The sequence below is a fragment of the Delphinapterus leucas genome, chromosome 10, assembly GCF_059928025.1.
Source record: "Delphinapterus leucas isolate spDelLeu-1000000601 "Yukka" chromosome 10, BTC_Dleu_Yukka2, whole genome shotgun sequence".
Taxonomy (NCBI): Eukaryota; Metazoa; Chordata; class Mammalia; order Artiodactyla; family Monodontidae; genus Delphinapterus; species Delphinapterus leucas.
Window position 1 is genome coordinate 69,906,220 of NC_143138.1, and position 19,529 is coordinate 69,925,748.

At 49.9% G+C, this 19,529-nt stretch overlaps 1 protein-coding gene across 1 annotated transcript in view; it reads left to right on the forward strand.

The window, feature by feature from the left end:
* CACNA1D (calcium voltage-gated channel subunit alpha1 D) overlaps positions 1-19,529 on the forward strand; it is a 126,198-nt gene that overhangs the window by 26,334 nt on the left and 80,335 nt on the right. Inside the window, exons 9-19 of the mRNA XM_089919883.1 lie at positions 2,625-2,739; positions 3,264-3,333; positions 4,196-4,262; positions 5,008-5,155; positions 7,285-7,414; positions 10,656-10,715; positions 13,360-13,466; positions 15,195-15,282; positions 16,086-16,193; positions 16,281-16,333; positions 17,722-17,868. Coding sequence (XP_089776009.1) covers positions 2,625-2,739; positions 3,264-3,333; positions 4,196-4,262; positions 5,008-5,155; positions 7,285-7,414; positions 10,656-10,715; positions 13,360-13,466; positions 15,195-15,282; positions 16,086-16,193; positions 16,281-16,333; positions 17,722-17,868 — 1,093 coding nt within the window. The remainder of the gene's footprint in view (positions 1-2,624; positions 2,740-3,263; positions 3,334-4,195; positions 4,263-5,007; positions 5,156-7,284; positions 7,415-10,655; positions 10,716-13,359; positions 13,467-15,194; positions 15,283-16,085; positions 16,194-16,280; positions 16,334-17,721; positions 17,869-19,529) is intronic.

The following is a 19,529-nucleotide window of genomic DNA, read 5'->3' on the forward strand; positions in this document are numbered from 1 at the left end:
CCTGTGGCAATGGTGGTAGCCGTGGTGGTGGGGAGGTGAGTGCCCTCACCTCACCCTTGTGCCCTCCTTCGCTGTTGCTAGGGCAGCACAGGAGAAGCAGAGTCTCAGTTAGGCTTTGAGGAATGAGAGCAGCCATGGGAGGGGGCCTGAGACGGCACGTGGGCTGCACCAGTGGCCACCCACTCGGCATGACGTCCCATCTCCTGTACAGGTCCCAAGGCATGGCTTAGGACAAAGCCCTGTTGTTCTCCGTGCCATCGCCCTTGAGGGTGTAGGGAGGAAAAATGTCCCTCTAGCTTGCAGGTTCTTTTGGCTGGCTTGTAATCAAATTGAGGTAAGACAGATTAAGAGGCGGAAAACAGATTTAATTTCATACAACATCCCTTGAGCTGTATGTTCTCTAGCTTGTTAGTGAATTTTCTTCAGGGTGGAAACCCCAGTGCAAACCTATGGGGACAATGCTTTGTTCTTCAGTGTATTATGTGGAAGTCCCTCTTTCAACACAGAGAAATCCTAGGAGTCTCTCATGCAGCTCCAACAGCCCTGCTGCAGGGAACCACCCTGCTCCCCCTGCCCGGAGGGCAGCTCTCCTGCCCGGCTGTCTGCATATGCCTCTTACTGCCTGTGGGTCCTGCTGGAGTTTGGGGTGGCATTTCTCCATCTTCCCGACTAGATGAGAAGCTTCTTGAGTCAGCGATCTCTTTTTGTATTCACGTGTCTCGTGGCTTGCACCACAGGGTCCTGCACGCACAGCCCTTGGTCAGTGTTTGTTAAGTGAATGATCAGTATTTTCTTTTTCTGCTCTTCTCGTGATGAATTCTTTAGGCCACAGCTGTATACTGGCCCTAATCGGCAGAGAAGTATTCCCTGGCCACTTTCCAGTTAGATATTGTGTTTTCTTTGTAGTACCTGTGTCACTCTCTGAAATCCTTAAGTAGTTTATGTTCTGTCCCCCCCAGCTAGAATAGACGCTACTTGGGAGCTTGGACTCCAGTCTGTCCTGTTTCCTCCCATGTCCCCAGCACCCAGAACGGTGCCTGGCACATCAGAGGTGCTTGACAGATGTTTTCAAATAGATTCCACAGCACACCACTGTTTAGGAGGGCCTGGTGGGTAATGCTTCTAAAAGCAGATAATGGGTATTTGCTCTTGGAAACCACCCGTTACAAACTTGCGAGATTTTCCTGTGGTTTATTACTCTGCGTTTTCTTTCTACTACCCAAAAGAATCTGGTGTCATTTTAAGACTAGAGATGCAGTATTTGTTCCTTGCGATCATTAGTAGGGATTCTCAGTGCAGTTATTCCCAGCACTAATCGTTTTCTGAGCCATGATTACCCCACGTCTGTCAGAGGAGAGCTCGTGTTGCCAAGCCATCGCCAAGCCCAGGACAAACTGCTTCCCCAGGCTCATTGCCGCTCTGTTAAAAAATAATCCTACTGTATCAAAGGTGTTTTGAAAGCCTTCATAGAATCCACTCACATTTCTGTCCTCTTTAAAGACTTGAATAGGTCAAGCATGACATCCCCTGGAAGCCTGCTCATTATCAGCGCCTTGTTAGGTTATGTTTGTTGACATGTTCGGCAACCTGCCTGAGAGTTCAGATTGCAGGGGGTGTGTGGGACTGTGCTGTGCCTCTCCCGTCTTGGGGTCCCTGGGCTCCCGTTGTCTTGCACGCGGGTGGCGGTACGTCAGCTAGAGGGAAGCATCAGTCAGAGAACGGAGTCGTCTTGACCTATTTATTGCCCTCTGATCCCTGTGCTTCTCCAAAATGTACTTAACTGCTAACAAGTAAGAAACAGGCATCGTCTGATTTGGGAACCTTATTCAGCATATTTTTTTCAGTCATTCAAGGAAACCACACATAGGACATTATAGTAAGAGCCAAAAACCTGATAACTTGTTCAGTCACCTAACTTTTTACTATTTGCAAAAATGAAATTCAACCACAATAGTCTAAGATACAGCCACCGGGGGACAGTGCAGAGGAGTGGTCCAGCGCCATCGGGCAATAAGGCAGGCGTGCTGGAGTCAGTCAGTGTTTGTGGAATGAACGAATGAACGAGGTATTCACAGACTCGGAAGGTCATTTCAAATAAGAAAGGCTCCGGCTGCCTTGTGCGACGGGATCATCATTTGAATAATGTGTAGCCTTTGCGGGGTCTTATTTGGAAAGGACACCCCAGATAGATATGTTGTGGGTGTGAGTGTTTTAAAAGAAAGAAAACAAAAGGCATAAAGCGAAATGCAAAATGCATAAAAACAACACGCTTATGTTATAGATTGTTTTATGCAATGTGTGTCATAGCCATAGACCCCTAGATGTATAGACACATACGCACAAGCACATACATGCACACGCATGAAGGGGAATGTTGGCGTTTGTAGGTTTTCATGGGTTTTGGTGAATCTTAATTTTGTTTTTGGCCAGCTCATCTTCTACAGGTTCTAGTTCTTTTTGAAAAAAAAATGGGACTCCGGTCTCCTAGCTTTACCAAGTGAACATAGCACTAGGGGACAGTTACCTGTCACCAGCCTCCTGAACACGGGGGTGTTTCATTGCCATTATTGACCGTGCGTAGCTGCATTTAGAACCGTGTTGCATCCTTAACGTTTTCAAATCAGATATTCTACTGAACGTCTTCTTGGCCATCGCTGTAGACAACTTGGCAGATGCTGAAAGCCTGAATACTGCTCAGAAAGAGGAAGCTGAGGAAAAGGAAAGGAAGAAGATTGCCAGGTAACCCCATTTCCACCTGGGCGGTTTGCTGAGGGGTTTGCCCCGAGGAGCCGTTCGCAGGTGGGGCCTGCCGGGGCGCCCGGCTGCACGGCAGCTGCAGCTCCTGTGCTGCTGCTTTGTGGCGATCCTGGCTGGTCCTGTGAGGCCGACCAGAGAGGATGGACTCCTGGGCAGAACCCAGGCCCTCGGCTCTCATCCCCTCGGAGCTGAGAGCAGGAGTCACGCGTCCCCATGCTTCACGAATCACTGCAGTTAGTTTTGGCGTCATAAAATAAATGATGCGTTCAATGCTGATTAGCTCTTGGATGAGAATTTTAATAAGATGATCTGTGTAATGAATCCAGTGCAGTGAGGTGAACAGGAAGCTCTGGGTGTGGGTTGTGCTACGTTCTTGCTATTAGGGTTGTTTCCAATTAACTTCCGTCCTTCCCTGGGCCACTGTTGATTCAGAATCCTGATTAGCTTTTTTATACAAAGCAGTATGGTTACGTGGGTTTTTTTTTGTTCTCTCCTCTTCTCTGTAGAAAAGAAAGCCTGGAAAATAAAAAGAACAACAAACCAGAAATTAACCAGATAGCCAACAGTGACAACAAGGTAGATGTTACATTCTCCACTTTGTTTCAAAATGATTCTGTTGATATCACCGTAAATGTACCCTTTACACCATGACAGTGTTGTGTGTGGTATTTTGGAGTAGTGAAAGTGTGGCACCCCGTCATAGACACTGGCTTTCCAGGGGTGTCAGTGAATTAAGGCGCTTAGCTGGTTGTTAACGGTATTTCACCAGAGAGCTGGTATGATGCATACTGAACTGGTCTGACTGCTTATTTCTTCTTGATTGGAATGATGTGGTCAGGCCTGACCTGTGTCAGTATCTTCTCAGTGGGGATTAAAACCAAGGATTGCTGAAAGATGTCTGTCCCCAGAGTGCGGGTGTCTCAGGATCAGAGGATCTGGGCGCTTAAGGCCCTACTGTGAAACTTTGTGCACCGTGTCAGCCCTGGATTTCTCATTAATTTGTTCATTTATTCACTGAGTCAGTAAATACTTTTTGAGTGGTGACTGTGTGTCAGATACTGGGAACCGGGAACGGCCAAGACCAGCGAGGTCCCTGCGTGCGTGGGGCTCTCAGTCTGGCGGGGTGGCAGGAATCCGTAAGGCAGTTCTCATGTAGCGTGGGTGCCAGTGTTGGGAGAGGAGGAGGCATGGGTGGGGCTGGCTGTCCATGGCTGGGTAGGGGTTACACCAGTTTACTCCTCTTCTGCCCTCAGACCTTCTGTTTTCAGCAGAGTCACCATCTGGGGGCACCAGCTGTCCCGACACACTTACATACAGTGCACACTCTGGAGACAGTTCCTCTGCCCCTTGCTGGACGGCAGGGTTGAGCCTTTACTTGCCCCTCTCGAGTACATTTAAGTCAGTCTCCGTTCCTGCCAAGACCTCTTTGTCTTCCCAGGTCACCATCGATGACTACCGAGAAGAAGATGAGGACAAAGACCCCTACCCGCCTTGTGATGTGCCAGGTATGTGGCGGAGGCCCGAGACAGGCTCTCAGCGCGTGAGCCATGTGTCTTTACTCTCAGTCTGATCAGCGGCTGAGTCTGTGGCTGGCTGGCCCATCTGGGCGCACGCGGGGCCGCCGAGGCCGCCGAGGCCACGGGTGCAGTCCCCTCGTGGGCCGGTTAGCTCTGCTTTTCCTCGTGGTTGCAGGCGGCTCATGTAACCTAGGCTCCAGGGGGTGGGGAGAGAACGTGCAGGTGGAGCGGGGCAAGCCCACACTGGGCTGGGACATCTCTCTAGGAGACGGCCAGTTATCAACATTCACCTGATACTTTCACCTCGACTGGGGCCTTTACTGGCTGACGTAGGAGGGACCGTGGAATCAGGGAGCCTGGGGGCCTGTGTGTGACTTGAAACCCCACACAGCTTTTCAGGCTGAAGCTGAGCACGGAGGTTGCTGGGGAAGCAGCAAGGTGCTGGGGGGATGGGCAGTGAGAATCCCACAGCTGCCACCTTCACCTTCGCTCAGACCTTAAACTGCTGGGGCCTCATTCCCACAGCTACGCATGCTCACCAGACGGCCGCTTCTCAGCCCCTCCCCGCCCCCATATACTCTCCGTTCGGATTTGGAAGGGTTTTGATTAATGTAAGCTGATAGACGATGTTAACGTTTAAGCCAAATATTCATGTGAAATTGAGGACGACCGTGGAAACCCAAATGCAGTCTTTGTTTATTTCACGCCGAAAAAAAAAGTGTCTCCTTTAAAGTAGGTGAAGAGGAAGAGGAGGAGGAAGAGGATGAACCCGAGGTTCCTGCTGGCCCCCGTCCTCGAAGAATGTCTGAGTTGAACATGAAAGAGAAAATCACCCCCATCCCCGAAGGGAGCGCTTTCTTCATTCTTAGCAAGACCAACCCGTAAATATCCCCTTTCTAGTTGCACGGCTGCCCCGTCTCCCCCAGGACCCTACAGGTTGCTTGAGGGTGGCTGGGGATGGGGTGAGGGAAGATGGTTCTCAGCCCCTTTCTGCGCCTGAGCGTCGGGGCCCCCAAGCCCCCTCGGACCCCTGTCCTGCTCCAGCCTTGCCTTTGCCCTCTGTGCATCTCTTCCTAGCCTTCCTGTGCCTGGACCAGGGGCTTAGGGGTGTGACCCGGTCCTGGGAGAAGTGCTGTTCCAGATTCTCCTCCCCACCAACCCCTGCACTGGGCCAGCAGTGGTGCAGTACTGTGGCTTGGTCAGAGCCCACGGCTCTGGTGTGCCGCGAGTCGTCACTTGTGAAGTGTTTTCCACCCAAAGGACCCTTTCTTCACGAGGGGGCCTCTGTTAAGATGCTGTGGGGGATGAGGATTTTGACCAACTTCTGCAGAGTATCTTCACCCAGAGATCCAGTTTAGTTGATTACTTTTCCCTATTGAGTTTGATGGTGATAAAGTAATAATCGCTCAGTGATATTGTATAGATGGCAGCTGTTCAGTTCAGCTCCCTGATATCCTGCTTAAAATGCGTTTCTCTTGTTGAAATGATCATGTGCTCACCAGGAACATGGTAATTACTCACAAGTACTGTAAGAGGAAGATGTGTATTTACTAGCTGGTTTCTAGGTTTCAAATGATCTGGGATGGAGTGAAGTGCCAGGGGGAATCGATGGCTCCCGGAAAGGTTTCTAGAATTGCAGAAGCAGTTCTGGGCTGTCAGCAAAGAACTCCATAGATTCACAGGCTCCAGGGAGACATAGGCGGGAAGCAAGGGGGGCCGCAGTCTTACAGACTTGAAGACTGGATGGTAGTCTTCATCACTCATCACCGTTGACAGTTTGGGTATCTCTTTTAAAAAGTTATTCAGCTGAGTCACTGACATCTACAGCTCATTACGTCTGCCTATATTGGAGGAATGGATCGATTTTCCCCCAAAGCTTTGAGCACTCCTGCCCTCACAGCACTGGAAGGCCTTCCCTAGCTGCTGATGGCTTGCAGGCCCTCCAGGGACCACATCCCAGCATTAAGCAGCCCCAAAAGGGAAGATTTGAACCAAGGGGTCACCTTCATATAAAGTGGACTCCAGTTTTTAAAGTGAAAAAAAACGTTTCAAAGGAAAACCTACATGTGTTCTATAGACAAAAATAATCTTTAAATTCTAAAGTCAAACATTGAGGCTAAGGGAAGTCAGGCACTAACTAACTAGCCCATGGGACATCAGGGGCGTCAGGAAAGGCTCTGATGGCCTGGGGAGCCATTGTGAGAGCCGGGGCTGGGGGTGCTGAGCACACGCGGTAGCATCCTTCTGAGATTCTTGCATGATGGTGTAACTTTCACTTGACTTGCTCAGAAGTACTTGTTGTGGGTCGACTCCCCCTCCTCCCTGCAAAAATAGCACTTACGACAGAATCTCCGCGTAACAGGAGACTGCACCAAGCCTCACTTACCGTGGTCATGTTTTGATACAGCCCAACTGCTGGGATTGCTTCCATTCTTTTTGAGCTCTTGGCATGAGCTCTGACCTTGGTCTCTGTTCCAAGGCAGGGAAAGGGAGCAGCTGGGCTTCATGTTATGGTGGGGATATGTCACCCTCAGACCTGGATTGGAAATCTTCCCCTGGTCCCTACTATCTGGGTCACCTTTTTTTTTTTTTGGCCACACTGCTCGGCTTGTGGGATTTTAGTTCCCTGACCAGGGATCACACCTGGGCCCTCGGCAGTGAGAGCGTAGAGTCCTAACCACTGGGCCGCCGGGGAATTCCCATAGCTGGGTCGCCTTAAGAACGTTCTTTCACAGGCTGAAGCCTCAGTCTCTTCACCTTTAGAAGGACAGTGTCCACACTTTTAAGGACTCAGTGAATGGTGTCTGCAGTGTGTCCATACAGAACACTTGGGGTCTGCCATCCTGGGGTTTCCAGGCGCTGATGGTCTGGTGGGTCCGTTTGCTGGGTCGGGGCTTGGGCGGCACAGGGACAGCTGTCCTCCACCTGGTTCGTCAACGCGGAGTGGCCCTAGTGTGCTGAGGGCCCGGGCCCTTCTGGGGCTGCGTCCATGCGGCGGCTTTCCCCGCAGGATCCGCGTGGGCTGCCACAAGCTCATCAACCACCACATCTTCACCAACCTTATCCTCGTCTTCATCATGCTGAGCAGCGCTGCCCTCGCCGCCGAGGACCCCATCCGCAGCCACTCCTTCCGGAACACTGTAAGCCCCCAGCGAGGACGGCAGGGCGGGGCTCCCCGGGTTGGTGCTGAGCTCTTGGGCAGAGGCCGCGTCCGTGCAGGACCTGCAGGGGCCATGAGGGCAAAAGCTCAAGTGGGCCTCTTGTTCACCTGCAGGCATTTTGTTTCAGGTTTGTCAGTGCCAGAGAGGTTTTGTTTTATGGGCACAAACCTTTATTGAATCATATATTTTATACCTCGTTTCAAATATTCTGCAATAACTGAGTATTTTCAGGGGCTCGGCTTCTCTACCTCTCCGTTCCTCGCTGCCAACATTTTGGTCCCTCTTTCCCCCTCCCTGGTCCAATTCACATGCACACCTATTTTGAGATTCCCGCCTGGTGGCAGCATCCAGCAGGAGAGAAAGTAAAATTGAAACCAGGTGTGTCACATGCCCGGGAGCTCTTATGTAGGGTTGGCAGGAAGACTTAAATGCGCAAAGCTACTTGGTTCTGTTACTGACAAGAAATACAAGTTAGGGAGATGACACATGTGGACCTGAAGGGCTCAGTGGAGAAGAACTAAGTTTTGGTTAGTTTGGGGCAGGAGGTGCCTTTACGAAGAAAACAAGCAGAGGGTTTATTCTTGTATTTGTAATCAGTTTCGTAATTTAGGGCTGGCTCCCTTCCCCAGCATCGATGTTGGGCAGAGACTGGTACCTAAAGCACTTCCTGCCTGAGAAATTCAGTCTCAGCAGGTCAGCTGTCAGCACTGAGAACAGTCCAGAGGCAAGACAGCTTCAGAGGACGGTAGCCTGTTGACTGCCCGGCCTCAATACCGTAGCATAGTTTCAGATGATCGCCCAGAAAGCTGCCCGGGGAAGGAGGCCCGCAAGTGTGCGAGGCCATCAGGGGTCGCTGCCTTGCCCGGCTGGTACCTCTTTCTGTACTAGAGATTTGTGGATTTAGACGAATCACCAGATCAGTGTCCCACGATTTCAGTTGTGACAACCAAGCCCTGTGCTGTCTTTTCATTTCCAGTGCTCTTGGTTTGAAGCCTGGCAAACCCAATCTATCAGATTGCTGAAACTCGAGCACCCTGATACAAAGATTAAAGGATCTTCCCCTCAAAGCATGTGTGGGTGATGTAAAGATGAAGGCCCTGAGCCTGTCGCAATCTGTACTCAGAGGTTAGGGCTTTTGTTAAGATTCTCGAGGCTGTCTAAACACTCAGATGCAACAAGGCCCTCAGTGTCACTGGTTCCATCCTAAAGATGAGACACAAGGGGGGAAAGCTGTTTGGGAAAAAAATACCATTATGTGATGGACTAGGTCAGAAGCTAGTCCTAGAACACAGATTGACAAAGAGTTAATTTATATGCGGGCCTCATGTTCTAAGTTTTTATTGTAATTACTTCCCCGTGGGTTCATTTCCCTGCAACTTTTCCCAAGAATGTTATTGTTCGTTTTTAATAGATGTACATATGTATGTGTGTCTTGCTTTTAAAATACCACGGTGTTTTTATTTGACTGTAGTCAGAACACTTAACATGAGATTTTCCTTGACAAAATTTTAAGGATACAAGACAGTATCCTTAACCCTGGGCACCATGTTGGATGGCAGATCTCTGAAACTCACTCACCTTGTATGACAGGAACTTTACCCATGTCCACCGCCCACAGCCCCTGACAACCGCCATTCTGCTTTCTCTCTGCGAGTTTCACTACTTTAGATACGTCATATAACTAATATCATGCAGTGCTTTTTTATTTTATTTTTTTTAAAAAACCTTAGCTGATGCATTAGTGAAAAAGAGAAAGGAGGCAGAGTGAGGAAAGAACAACCTGCATCCAAGAGCTTTGACCCTGGGTACCAGGCTGAGTTGTTGGCTTGTCGGCAGCTGTGTCATTCTTGGCTACCCACGTGCTTTCAGCAGGCACAGCCCTGCTGCGACCTCGGAGGGGCTAAGGAGGAGGGGCGGGGTTCCCTGTGGGCAGCCTTGGTAGTGTACTGGGAAAGACCTTTCGTCGCCTGGCCGGAAACACAGATACACAGAAGGGTTCCAGTAAAATTTATAAATCCCCAAGTGGAAACACTTTGGGAAATGAATAATACTGTCTGGAGAGGACTCCAGCGAGGAGGGCTGCCTTTGAAACGAGGCCCTGCCTTAGTGTAGCAGTAGTAAGGACTCCCCTGGGGTGGGTCCCACACGGACACAGCAGGGCCCGCGGCTCTGGACTGACACATCGGAGGCCTGGCTTCCCGCTCAGCGACGCAGAGACTGGCCGAGTGGCCTGAGCAGCGGCCCGTTTTCAGCATCCACCTCTGTGAAATGAACGGAGTTGGCCTGGGTGGGCTTCACGGGTTATCTTCCAGGGCCACTCTCTTCAGTTCCCCCAAACCACAGGGCCCAGTTGTCATGCAGATAAGCAGCCCAGACGGCCTCTTCCAGTGGCAGAGTCTCGGCTGCTGTGTTTGTGGCCGAGGATTCTCTGTGGGCAGCCTTAGACAGCTCCACTGCTGCCCACCTGCCCGCCCTTCAGCCCCCATGGCTCTGAGGAGAAGCAGGGACCCCAGAAGGGGTTAGCAGGACTCCACTGCTTGGAAAGGAGACGGTATTCTCAGGAATGCTGATAAAGTGGCCTGGACCATCATTCAGAGGCCAAGTCAGTCCGTTCTTTGAATGGGCCCAGCAAGGAAAACACCTGCCTTGAGAGAGAGCGAGCAGTGTTAGATGCAGAGCAGCTGGCAGGAGGAAGATGATAAGCGAAACTCTTCCTTGCAGGTTTCTCCAGCCCGGCACATCGGTGGGGGAAGGATGTTTGCTCCCTGATTGAATGGGCTGGAATTGGAGGGGACACGTGGCCCCATTTGGTGCCACTAATACCTTTGTTTACATTTTCCCTCCAATCCAAAGTTCAGCTGAATGACAGCATATTTCATTCTACCAAAAAGGCAGTTAAAAATCTAGAATGTGTGTGAGACTAATTTATCTGGCGCCACAAGTTACTTATCAGCATAGTGCTTTCATAAGTGAGCCTCTGTCTGCCCAGAACACGAGGCTGGGCCGGGGGGCGGGCGACGGTCACCCGGAGTGCTTACAGGAGGTAAGTATCCCCAAAGTTCTTGGTTGGACCAAGGTGGGGCCCTTTGAGCATGTCTGCACTTTCCTCCAGGGTGGCAGGCATATCCCGGGAGCACGGGTCTCTGACCGCTTGTGGGCGTGTAGCTGTTGGGGTTTGTCCAGATGCCTTTTTCTCATCTCCACGTGTTGTGCCTTGCAGATACTGGGTTACTTTGACTATGCTTTCACAGCCATCTTTACTGTTGAAATCCTGTTGAAGGTAATGGCTTTTTCATTGATCCTCGCATACTCTGAAGCAGCGGTAGCAATAACGGTGGCAATTCTTTGTTTACCTTCCAGATGCTAGGTTATGCAGATTATGTCTTCACTGGTACTTTTGCATTTGAGATCGTTTTGAAGGTAACAGGTGCCACAGGAGTGTGTTTCAGGGGCCTGCTCCTGTGTGTGACACACGGCCAAGACGCGTGGCGTGCTTTTGGCTGTTTTCAGTTTTTGTCCTCTGTGATCAAGCTCCGCTTTTCTTTTTTTTTTTAACCAAAGGATTTTTTTCCTGTAACCATTCAACTTGTTTTTGCTGTTTCTTTTTAACCTTTGAATGCATGTAGGAGCTACTTTGGCTTCCTAATAGTGATTGGGAATTATATTTTGCTCCTTTTTTAATGTCCTCTGAAATGTGTCAACTGATAACAGATACAACACTATGTGTGAACTTTCTTCCACCCTTCTTGACATCAAAGTCGGAGGAAAAGCATTTCTCCTGCGAAGGGAATGTCTCTCTTCTCATTTCTTTGACTGCATTATGTTTTCAGTGCCCTAAAAGAGTAACACACTATTTTCTTGCAACAGGATTTGCAAGATAATGTGGGTCTCTTTGTGTTAAGATATATCTGTTTTAATGGATGGGCTTACATTTACACAAACGGAAAGCGCACCCTCTGGACGGGGGGCCCGGAATGTACTGCCCATGCATGAGTTGCCAGTCGCCATTGCTGCATGTGGTTTGTGTCCTGGTTGGGAAGCCACCCTGGGGAGAGCTCGTTCCTATGTACTCAGAGGTCTGGAGACCCACAGCGGAGAGCCCAGAACCCCAGACTTGCTGAGGGGCATGCGTCCTCGCAGTGCTGGGACAACGTGGCCTGGGACAACTGTCAGGGCAGTCATCTCCTAGTGGAGAGAAAAGCTGGGAAATGAGGTCTTGGAACCACAGTTTCTTTAAACCATGTTGGGGATTTTGTGTGTGCATCTCAGGACAAAAAAAAGAAAAAAATACGTATTTTAAATGTACCGTGGAACTTGGGCTCTTTACAAAATCTTCTGTAAAATGAAACCTCAGTTAACATTCCAGGCAATAGGGTATTTATTTTCTCTCTCTCCTTTTTTTTTTTTTGGTTAATGAAAATACTAGCACAAAACCAACCAACCAACCTCTGTTTAAACCCTTGCTAAAAATCTTCTAGACATTTGAGTTCATTTTTTCCTGCCTTTAGGCCAGTAAATTTGGTTGACGGTTGTCCTAAGTGAGATGCTGCCTCGGTCAGTGAGCAGATTCTACCTCCGTCTCCACGGTGACGGGCATTGGAGCAGGAGGCCCAGGGCGTGGGGTGCAAGTACGCTCACCTGGCCTCTGCTTCATCCTGAGCTGTCTTTTTTTTGGCAATTTGCCTTCTCCTCAAACTGAACGGGAAAATGTTATCTTTAGCCTGTTAGCCTGGTTAATTGAGGTTTTTACTTTCCACATTTTTAAGTTGTTCAGTGCATTTAGTTCCTCTTGGGCTTCAGGGCAAAGAGATACAGGTTTATTTAAAAGAAAAAACCCCACAATTATTGCTTTTCAATTTTAATATATTTGCCTCAGTGACTTAAATCTTCCAAATCAATTCTCATTTTGAAAGTATCTCATAGAGTGGAAAATGAGCTAAAACAAGGATTCAGAAAATGCAGAATCTCTGAGAAGCAGCTGACATGGAAAGAGTGGTTCCTGGTGGCCTGGGGAGGATTTGGAAGGCTGTTTGGATACTGGGTTAAACCATCTGAAGTGGCCTTTTTTTTGTAGGTTAAAGAGGGTTAATTATTGGCAGTTCAACATGGGCCAGTAGAATTAGCTCCCAGCTCTGCCTCTCCTCTCCTGTACTTATCTGAAACTTCTCCCATCCGTTTTTCTAAAGAAGCAGTAACTCCATGTATTTTGCAGTTTTTATTCTGGAGCACTTCCTCACTAAGCTCCTTATTCAGGAAGTTCAGTGGGGAACCTGCGGTGTGGGCTCCGGGTACTCGGGGCCGTGACTTAGCAGGTGACGGCTTCTGAGCCACACCTGGCACATGCTAGAGTAGCTGGGCTTGGAGGAGCCTTTTAAATGGGTGTATCAGTAAGGGCCCTTAGGAGCAATACGGGGCCTGGGAAAACCATGCACGTTTCTATATCAACGGAGCATGTGAGCCCGGGGCTCGGGCACTTCTAGCCCCACTTGGGAAGTCTGGGTTGGAGCAATGTGGGCTCTGCTGGGGTCTCCGAAGGGCCGGAACTGGCGTTTTGTGGGGAAGCCAGGTTGTCTGGGCAGTGATTACATCCTGACAAACCTGGTCAAGTGGACTCTCTGCTGAGACAGAGCCTTTGGACGTGCCAACGATATATTCCTAATTGAAATTTGTTTTCACTGTGATAATGTCCAGTGAAATAATTGCTCTCTTCTTTTAAAATGTATAGGAAATCAGCTGCCCCTTTTCCATTTTTGAACAAAGCATTCAGTTGCTCTGCCCTGTTGGTTTACATTTCTGGCTTCCTAATGCACACTTGTTCGTAAAGTCATACTTTGCTCAAGCTTTTGTAAAGAGCCCAGGTTTCTTTTCCTTTGCAGAGAGAAAAGAAAAACAAAACTCTAAATCACTCATGATTCTGCTTATAGATGACGACTTTCGGAGCTTTCCTCCACAAAGGGGCTTTCTGCAGGAACTACTTCAACTTACTGGATATGCTGGTCGTTGGGGTGTCTCTGGTGTCATTTGGGATCCAGTAAGTATTCTGGGGTGTGTGTGAACGTGTGTGTACAGGACTGTTGGGCAGGAAGGTCTGTGTGAGGAATCTTAACATAATTCATAAAGCCTAGGCATCGTTTTAATTATGGCATTCGGTTATCTGGGGAAGCTTAATTTGTGCCCATGCCAGAAAGCATTGGGACAACTCATCCTTTCTTGTGTTTCTGTTTCTCTTTTTATGCCCTCTGCTGGGTTGTGCTCATTATTCTCTGTGATCTTTTTTTCAAAAGAGGGTGAAAGAAGTCTAGACTAGGAGGGAGGGCAGCTGGACTCTACTCTGGGTTCTCCAGGGGCTGGCCCAGGGCCCGGGGCCGGTGGGGGCTCCTCTCCCAGGATCTCAGTTCCCCATCTATACAGGAGAGGTTGGACGAGGTGGCCTCTCAGGCCTTTCCAGCTTGGATATTGAAGGCTGCCCTTACTCTCCAGGATAAATCAGCTGCTATGACCCTTTTCTTTTGGCATCTAAAATTTTATTTGTTTGTTTTTGGTTTTGGTTGTGTTTTTGCGGTACGCGGGCCTCTCACTGTTGTGGCCTCTCCCGTTGCGGAGCACAGGCTCCCGATGCACAGGCTCAGCGGCCATGGCTCACAGGCCCAGCCGCTCCACGGCATGTGGGATCCTCCCGGACCGGGGCACGAACCCGTGTCACCTGCATCGGCAGGCGGACTCTCAACCACTGCGCCACCAGGGAAGCCCGGCATCTAAAATTTTTAGCTAGAAGGGGCCAAAGCTGCAAGTCAGAGCCCCAGGACCTTTCCATGGCATTGAGGGATTTCTGGTGGGGAACAGCCCCAGCTGTACACTGCCTGCCTGCCGTACCTGGGGGTTTGGGACAGAGGCTCCAGTGGGAGCGTCCAGGGGTGGTCTTGCTTTCCTGCTGACTTTGAAGCACCTCTGCTCAGGTGCTGACCATCAGTGCCCCTCATATGAGAGCACATGTGTGCACATGGCCTCTGAACTAAAGGGAAATGAGAGGCTCTATCCCCTTCAGAAGGGGGAGGACCCCTGCCTGAAACTGCCCTGTGTTAAAATCCTCTTCCTCACCTCCCATCAGTACCCAGTGAGAGGGAGCCATGTAGTCACAACTCGGAAAGGCATTCTCACGAGTATCTTTGCAACGCCTGTAAGCTCGCAGCTGTGCCTGCACCGTCCAGCTGCCGCCCCCCCATATGCTAACCCCATACCCACTTGGGACTCACCTGATATCACCTCTATGGGGCCTTCCCAGACTCCCCAAGGTCTTTTCCCCTGGCTGCCTTCTCTCTGTTGTCACACCTACATGCTGGCTTGCGGTTGCCCATCTCTCCCACCCAACGGCGGACTCCTTGAAGGCCAGAGAAGCCCAGCACCAGGGCACTGCAGCAGGCCTCCAAACTTGGAAAACCAACCAAACCAACGCAACTCAGCCAAGTACTGCCTAGCATTTACATCAGGTGGAAAGAATAAAGCAAACTCCTAAATTGTGTCTCTGCTACATTAGTTGTGTGCCTGTCAGGGTCTCTGAGAGTGCGGGGGGCCTGGCTTAGGAGGTGCCATGGAGCGTGGGCCGGAAGGAGGAGACCCACCCTCGTGTGTGGTTCATGCGGAGAGATTAGCTCTGCTCCACGTGGCCCCACCATAGTTGTACTAAAGTGAAATCATCTCACAGCATTTTACCCACTGTAATACATTCTGCTTGCTTGATTTCCTCTGCTCTTTCCCTTAGATCCAGTGCCATCTCTGTTGTGAAGATCCTGAGAGTCTTAAGGGTTCTGAGACCGCTCAGGGCAATCAACAGAGCAAAAGGACTTAAGGTTTGGATTCCTCTCCAGGCTGGGCTGGCTTCAGTTGGGGTTAGCTGTCATCACTGATTTTTCTGGGCCGGGACTGGGTTGAGGCCTGATGGATTTTCCAGTGAGCTTTGCCTTTGAAAAGGACATTTCTAACCAATGAAGCTGCCTCTGCTAAGTGCTGGCAGTGTTTTTCAAGTTATTATTTTCCTCACAGACTTAGAGAATGATCTTATGGTTACCAGGGGGGGAAGGGTAGGGGGAGGGATAGATTGGGAGTTTGGGATTGACATGTACACACTGCTATATTTAAAATAAAAGGGCTTTCCATGAAAAAAAGTTATTATTTTTTAAATTTTTTGTTCATTTAAGATGTTTCTCTTTATTTGATTACTGCTCACACTTCATTACTTTTTTCATTATTAATAGTGTTCCTCTGGGTTTCTTTTAGTCTTTAAATCTATTCTTGTGCAGTTTGTACAAAAGGCCAGAGGGTTTACATTTTCCTAAGTCGTCTTATGGGGTACAGGACCCTTGTGCCAGGCAGTGCTGTACCCCATGGCATTTCTTCTGACTGAGCTCACTGCTTTGGAGGAAGCCAAGGAGGAACCTCCTTACAGGGCGTTCCTCCCAGGGGGCCATAATGCACTGGGGGTAACTCCATAGATAACCACCTGAAAAACGAAGCATAAGGGACTGTCAGGTAGGAAAATAATATAAAATTGCATATAATCATAGAAAATCTTGGCTGGTATTAGTTCACCTCGTGGCTGAAATAACACAGGGAACTAACACTCCCCTGTCCCCTCCCCACCCCCTCTCCCTAGCACGTGGTCCAGTGTGTCTTTGTGGCCATCCGGACAATTGGCAACATCATGATCGTCACCACCCTCCTCCAGTTCATGTTTGCTTGCATCGGGGTGCAGCTCTTCAAGGTACAGGGAAGGGCCTTTAAGCATGGAGCCCAGCCCGTCTTCTTCAGGCGGGGCCCACATTTGACTGTCTGTCTGTTTTGTATCCAGGGAAAGTTTTATCGATGCACAGATGAAGCCAAAAGTAACCCCGAAGAATGCAGGTGAGTGTCCTGAACGTGGGAGTGGGGAGTTTGGAAGAACAGATAAAAAGCTTCAAGAATCCGCTCATGCTAGCCTTTCAGAAGTTTTTGTTGTGGAGGACAAGAGGCCTGAGAGCTCAGCCCATGGCTGGAGACGTGGAAGGGTTTTGTTTTGAGGTGAAATTCACATAACGTAAAATCAACCATTTCAAACTGTACAGTTCAGTGACATTTCATACAATCACATTGTGGAGGGAGCACCACTTCTGTCTAGTTCCAAAGCTTTTCATCACCCTTAAGGCATGGACAGATGACTTCTGATGTTTGGTATAGAATCAGTAAACTGGGGGAGAGAGTGGGCACTAAAACCTAAAATAACAATTATGAAATGCTCCCCAAAAGCTCCCCCTACAGCCACGTATCCAATTATTTCCTCAAACCAGAACTTGAAGCTTAACTTCCTGGAGTTCAGGATCTGGCGACCCTCTTCTGACAGGTCCCAGGACGCTTCTTTCTCCTTGCTCCCATCATCCACATCTTGGCCATATGTTCGTTCACAGTAATGGGCAGAGGAGAGAGCAGGTGGCATATACTCATTCCTCTTATCCCAATGCATCCAAAAGACTATGAAGGTAGACACGGAGGCCATCGCCTGAAGTTCTGAGACCTTAGAAGCATAGACGTCCCTGTCCTTTTGAGATGTCACCAGGCAAGGCTGGCCTGCTTGCACTGTGTTCACTGAGGGTTTCTTTTCAGCAGAAGGTGCAGTCAGAGAGCACCAAAGGCCATGTGACTGTGGCAGTGCACCTCAGGGGCCCCGTTCATGCTCTGGGGTGGGGGGCGCCCACGGAGTTGACAGCACAGCAGCCGTGTGAAGACGCTTTCCCTTCCGTTGCTAAGTTGGCCTTCTCATCTGTGAAATAGAGGCATTCTAGGAGAAATACTGTGTACCAGCGATTATAGAATTGTTTTGGAAAGAAAACTGGGAATATTGTTAGTATGAGAGAAGGAATTTGATTAAAACTAAAATGTAGAGAAGGAATTTGATTAAAACTAAAATGTAGATTAGAGGATGCCTGGGCTTGTTTCCCAGAGCTTGTGGAATTCTGCATGGCCAAAACTTTCGGTTCTTCATTGCACACTTTGAGGCCATTGTATGAGGGATGGTTCTTGTTCGGTAGTTTTCATTTGTGATCAGGCTGGGTGTCTGCCTGGTCACTCTGGAGGATACTCATTGAGTCATTGCTGCCCGGTTATTCGAACCGTTGAGTAGGCTAAATGGAGAGCATGATATGGAGAAACGCAGGCTGTGCCATGCTCAGAACGGTGGCCTGGCCGGGGGAGGGATCGGGCAGTGTGACAGATTCCACATCCTGCCAGGGTGACCGCCCACTTCCTTTCCTCTCTAGGGGGCTCTTCATCCTTTACAAGGATGGGGATGTCGATAACCCTGTGGTCCGTGAGAGGATCTGGCAAAACAGCGACTTCAACTTTGACAACGTCCTCTCAGCTATGATGGCTCTGTTCACGGTCTCCACGTTCGAGGGCTGGCCCGCGTGAGTACCGAGATCGTGTGTCTCCCAGGGATGCTCCTGCTGCTTCGCGGGCACTCTGGGCTGAGCCGTGTCTCCTGGAGAGTGGGTCCTGCTGCTTTTCTCCAGTTTTGTAGGCCTTTTCTATGACTTTTTAACTTTGTACCACTTATCGCTCACTTCCTGGCCCACAGGGCTCCTCTGTCTGATTAGGCAAAGGATTAACCCCTGTGGGCAGCCAGGACTCTCGGATTTGGGAAGCTGGGGTCTTGGAAGGGGGGTATCTCTCAGCGGGCTCCTGGGGGGCATTGCTGGATGTGGATGGGGAGTCCCCAGAGGCATTTTTCAGGCCAGCTCCTGTGTCACCTCATCAGTAAAGCTGCCACTACACTGTTCCTAAAGAGGCCCATGAGAGTGTCCCAGACCGTGCACTCATTTGTTCATTCACTCCTAGTAATGTACCAGTACGTGCCATTGTGCCACGTCTTTCACTGCCGCGCTCGCTGGCTCATTCATAACGTGTGCTCTTGATACCAGCTCCATGCAACATGCTGTACTACACCCTGTGGAAGAAACAGAGCTGTCTAGATGTGGTTTCCCCTCTCAAAGCCCACGTTTAGTCAGTGTCGCCAACCAAGCCAAGCAGGAGGGTCCTGGTGTGTCAGAGACATGCAGCATAGGGTCCTGAGGAATGGCTAGGATTTTGATGGGTGAGGTAAGAAAAGTGGAAAGGAGGAAGATGGTAGAATACGAAAGGAGCGCTCTTGTACCTCTGTTGTGCTCTGCTCTCTGATGGCCCCCCAGCTCCTGCCGCCAGAACATATATATGTTGATAGAGTTCCGAATGTCAAGTTCTCATGCCCAGAGGAGGGTGGACAGGCTGGCAGGACTCTCTGGGTGTGTGGGGTGTCTGCGAAGTAGAAGGACAGTTGGGCGGGGCTTGTTCATTGGTGGATTGGTCCTGTGAGACGAGGAGCATAGCGTGAGAGCCTGCACTCCACAGAGGCGCTAGCTGTGGTCTCAGGGTTTAAACACTGCACTTTAGTAAACCTGGGTGGCAGCTGCCACCAGGGATGGCAGGGAAATGAACAGACTTGGGGCTTGGGGCTCAGGGGAGGTGGGCTCAACTCCTGCTCTGTCCCCAGGACTGTGACCTTGGCACTTAGATCCCTCTCTGAGCTTCCGTAAGACAGGGACGACCGTATGTCCACCTTTCCAGATGGATGTGAAAGCACCTAGCACAGTGCACGCCTCGGGTGGGTGCCTGGAAGGGCTGAATCTGCATCAGAACGAGCATACGTTGAATTGGAGGCTGTTGCAGTAATTGCCCCTCTTTCTGCTCAGAGTTCTGCCTGGGACATTTAATTTTAGTGCTTGTTTCAGTTTGGGGAACCTCTCGTAGTTCTTTGGAAATGCCCTGGCTGCTCGCTCGTTGTCTTGCGTTTACTGCTTTCAGTTCCGCCAGTGTCTTCCATGTGACGTCCGTCCTGTCTTCTGTCTGTGACTAGAAAGGAGCATTATTGGATGTTTGTAAAATCTTTTCCAGTCTTCAGAGCAATCAGTCAACAAATATATCCCAGGTGTTCCCTCCGCCAGGTGCCGGGCTGATTGGCCTATCGCTCAAGAGGCTTCCTGAGGGACCTCCATGTGTCCCGGGGCCTTGGGGTGGGCTCCCAGCGAGGGGT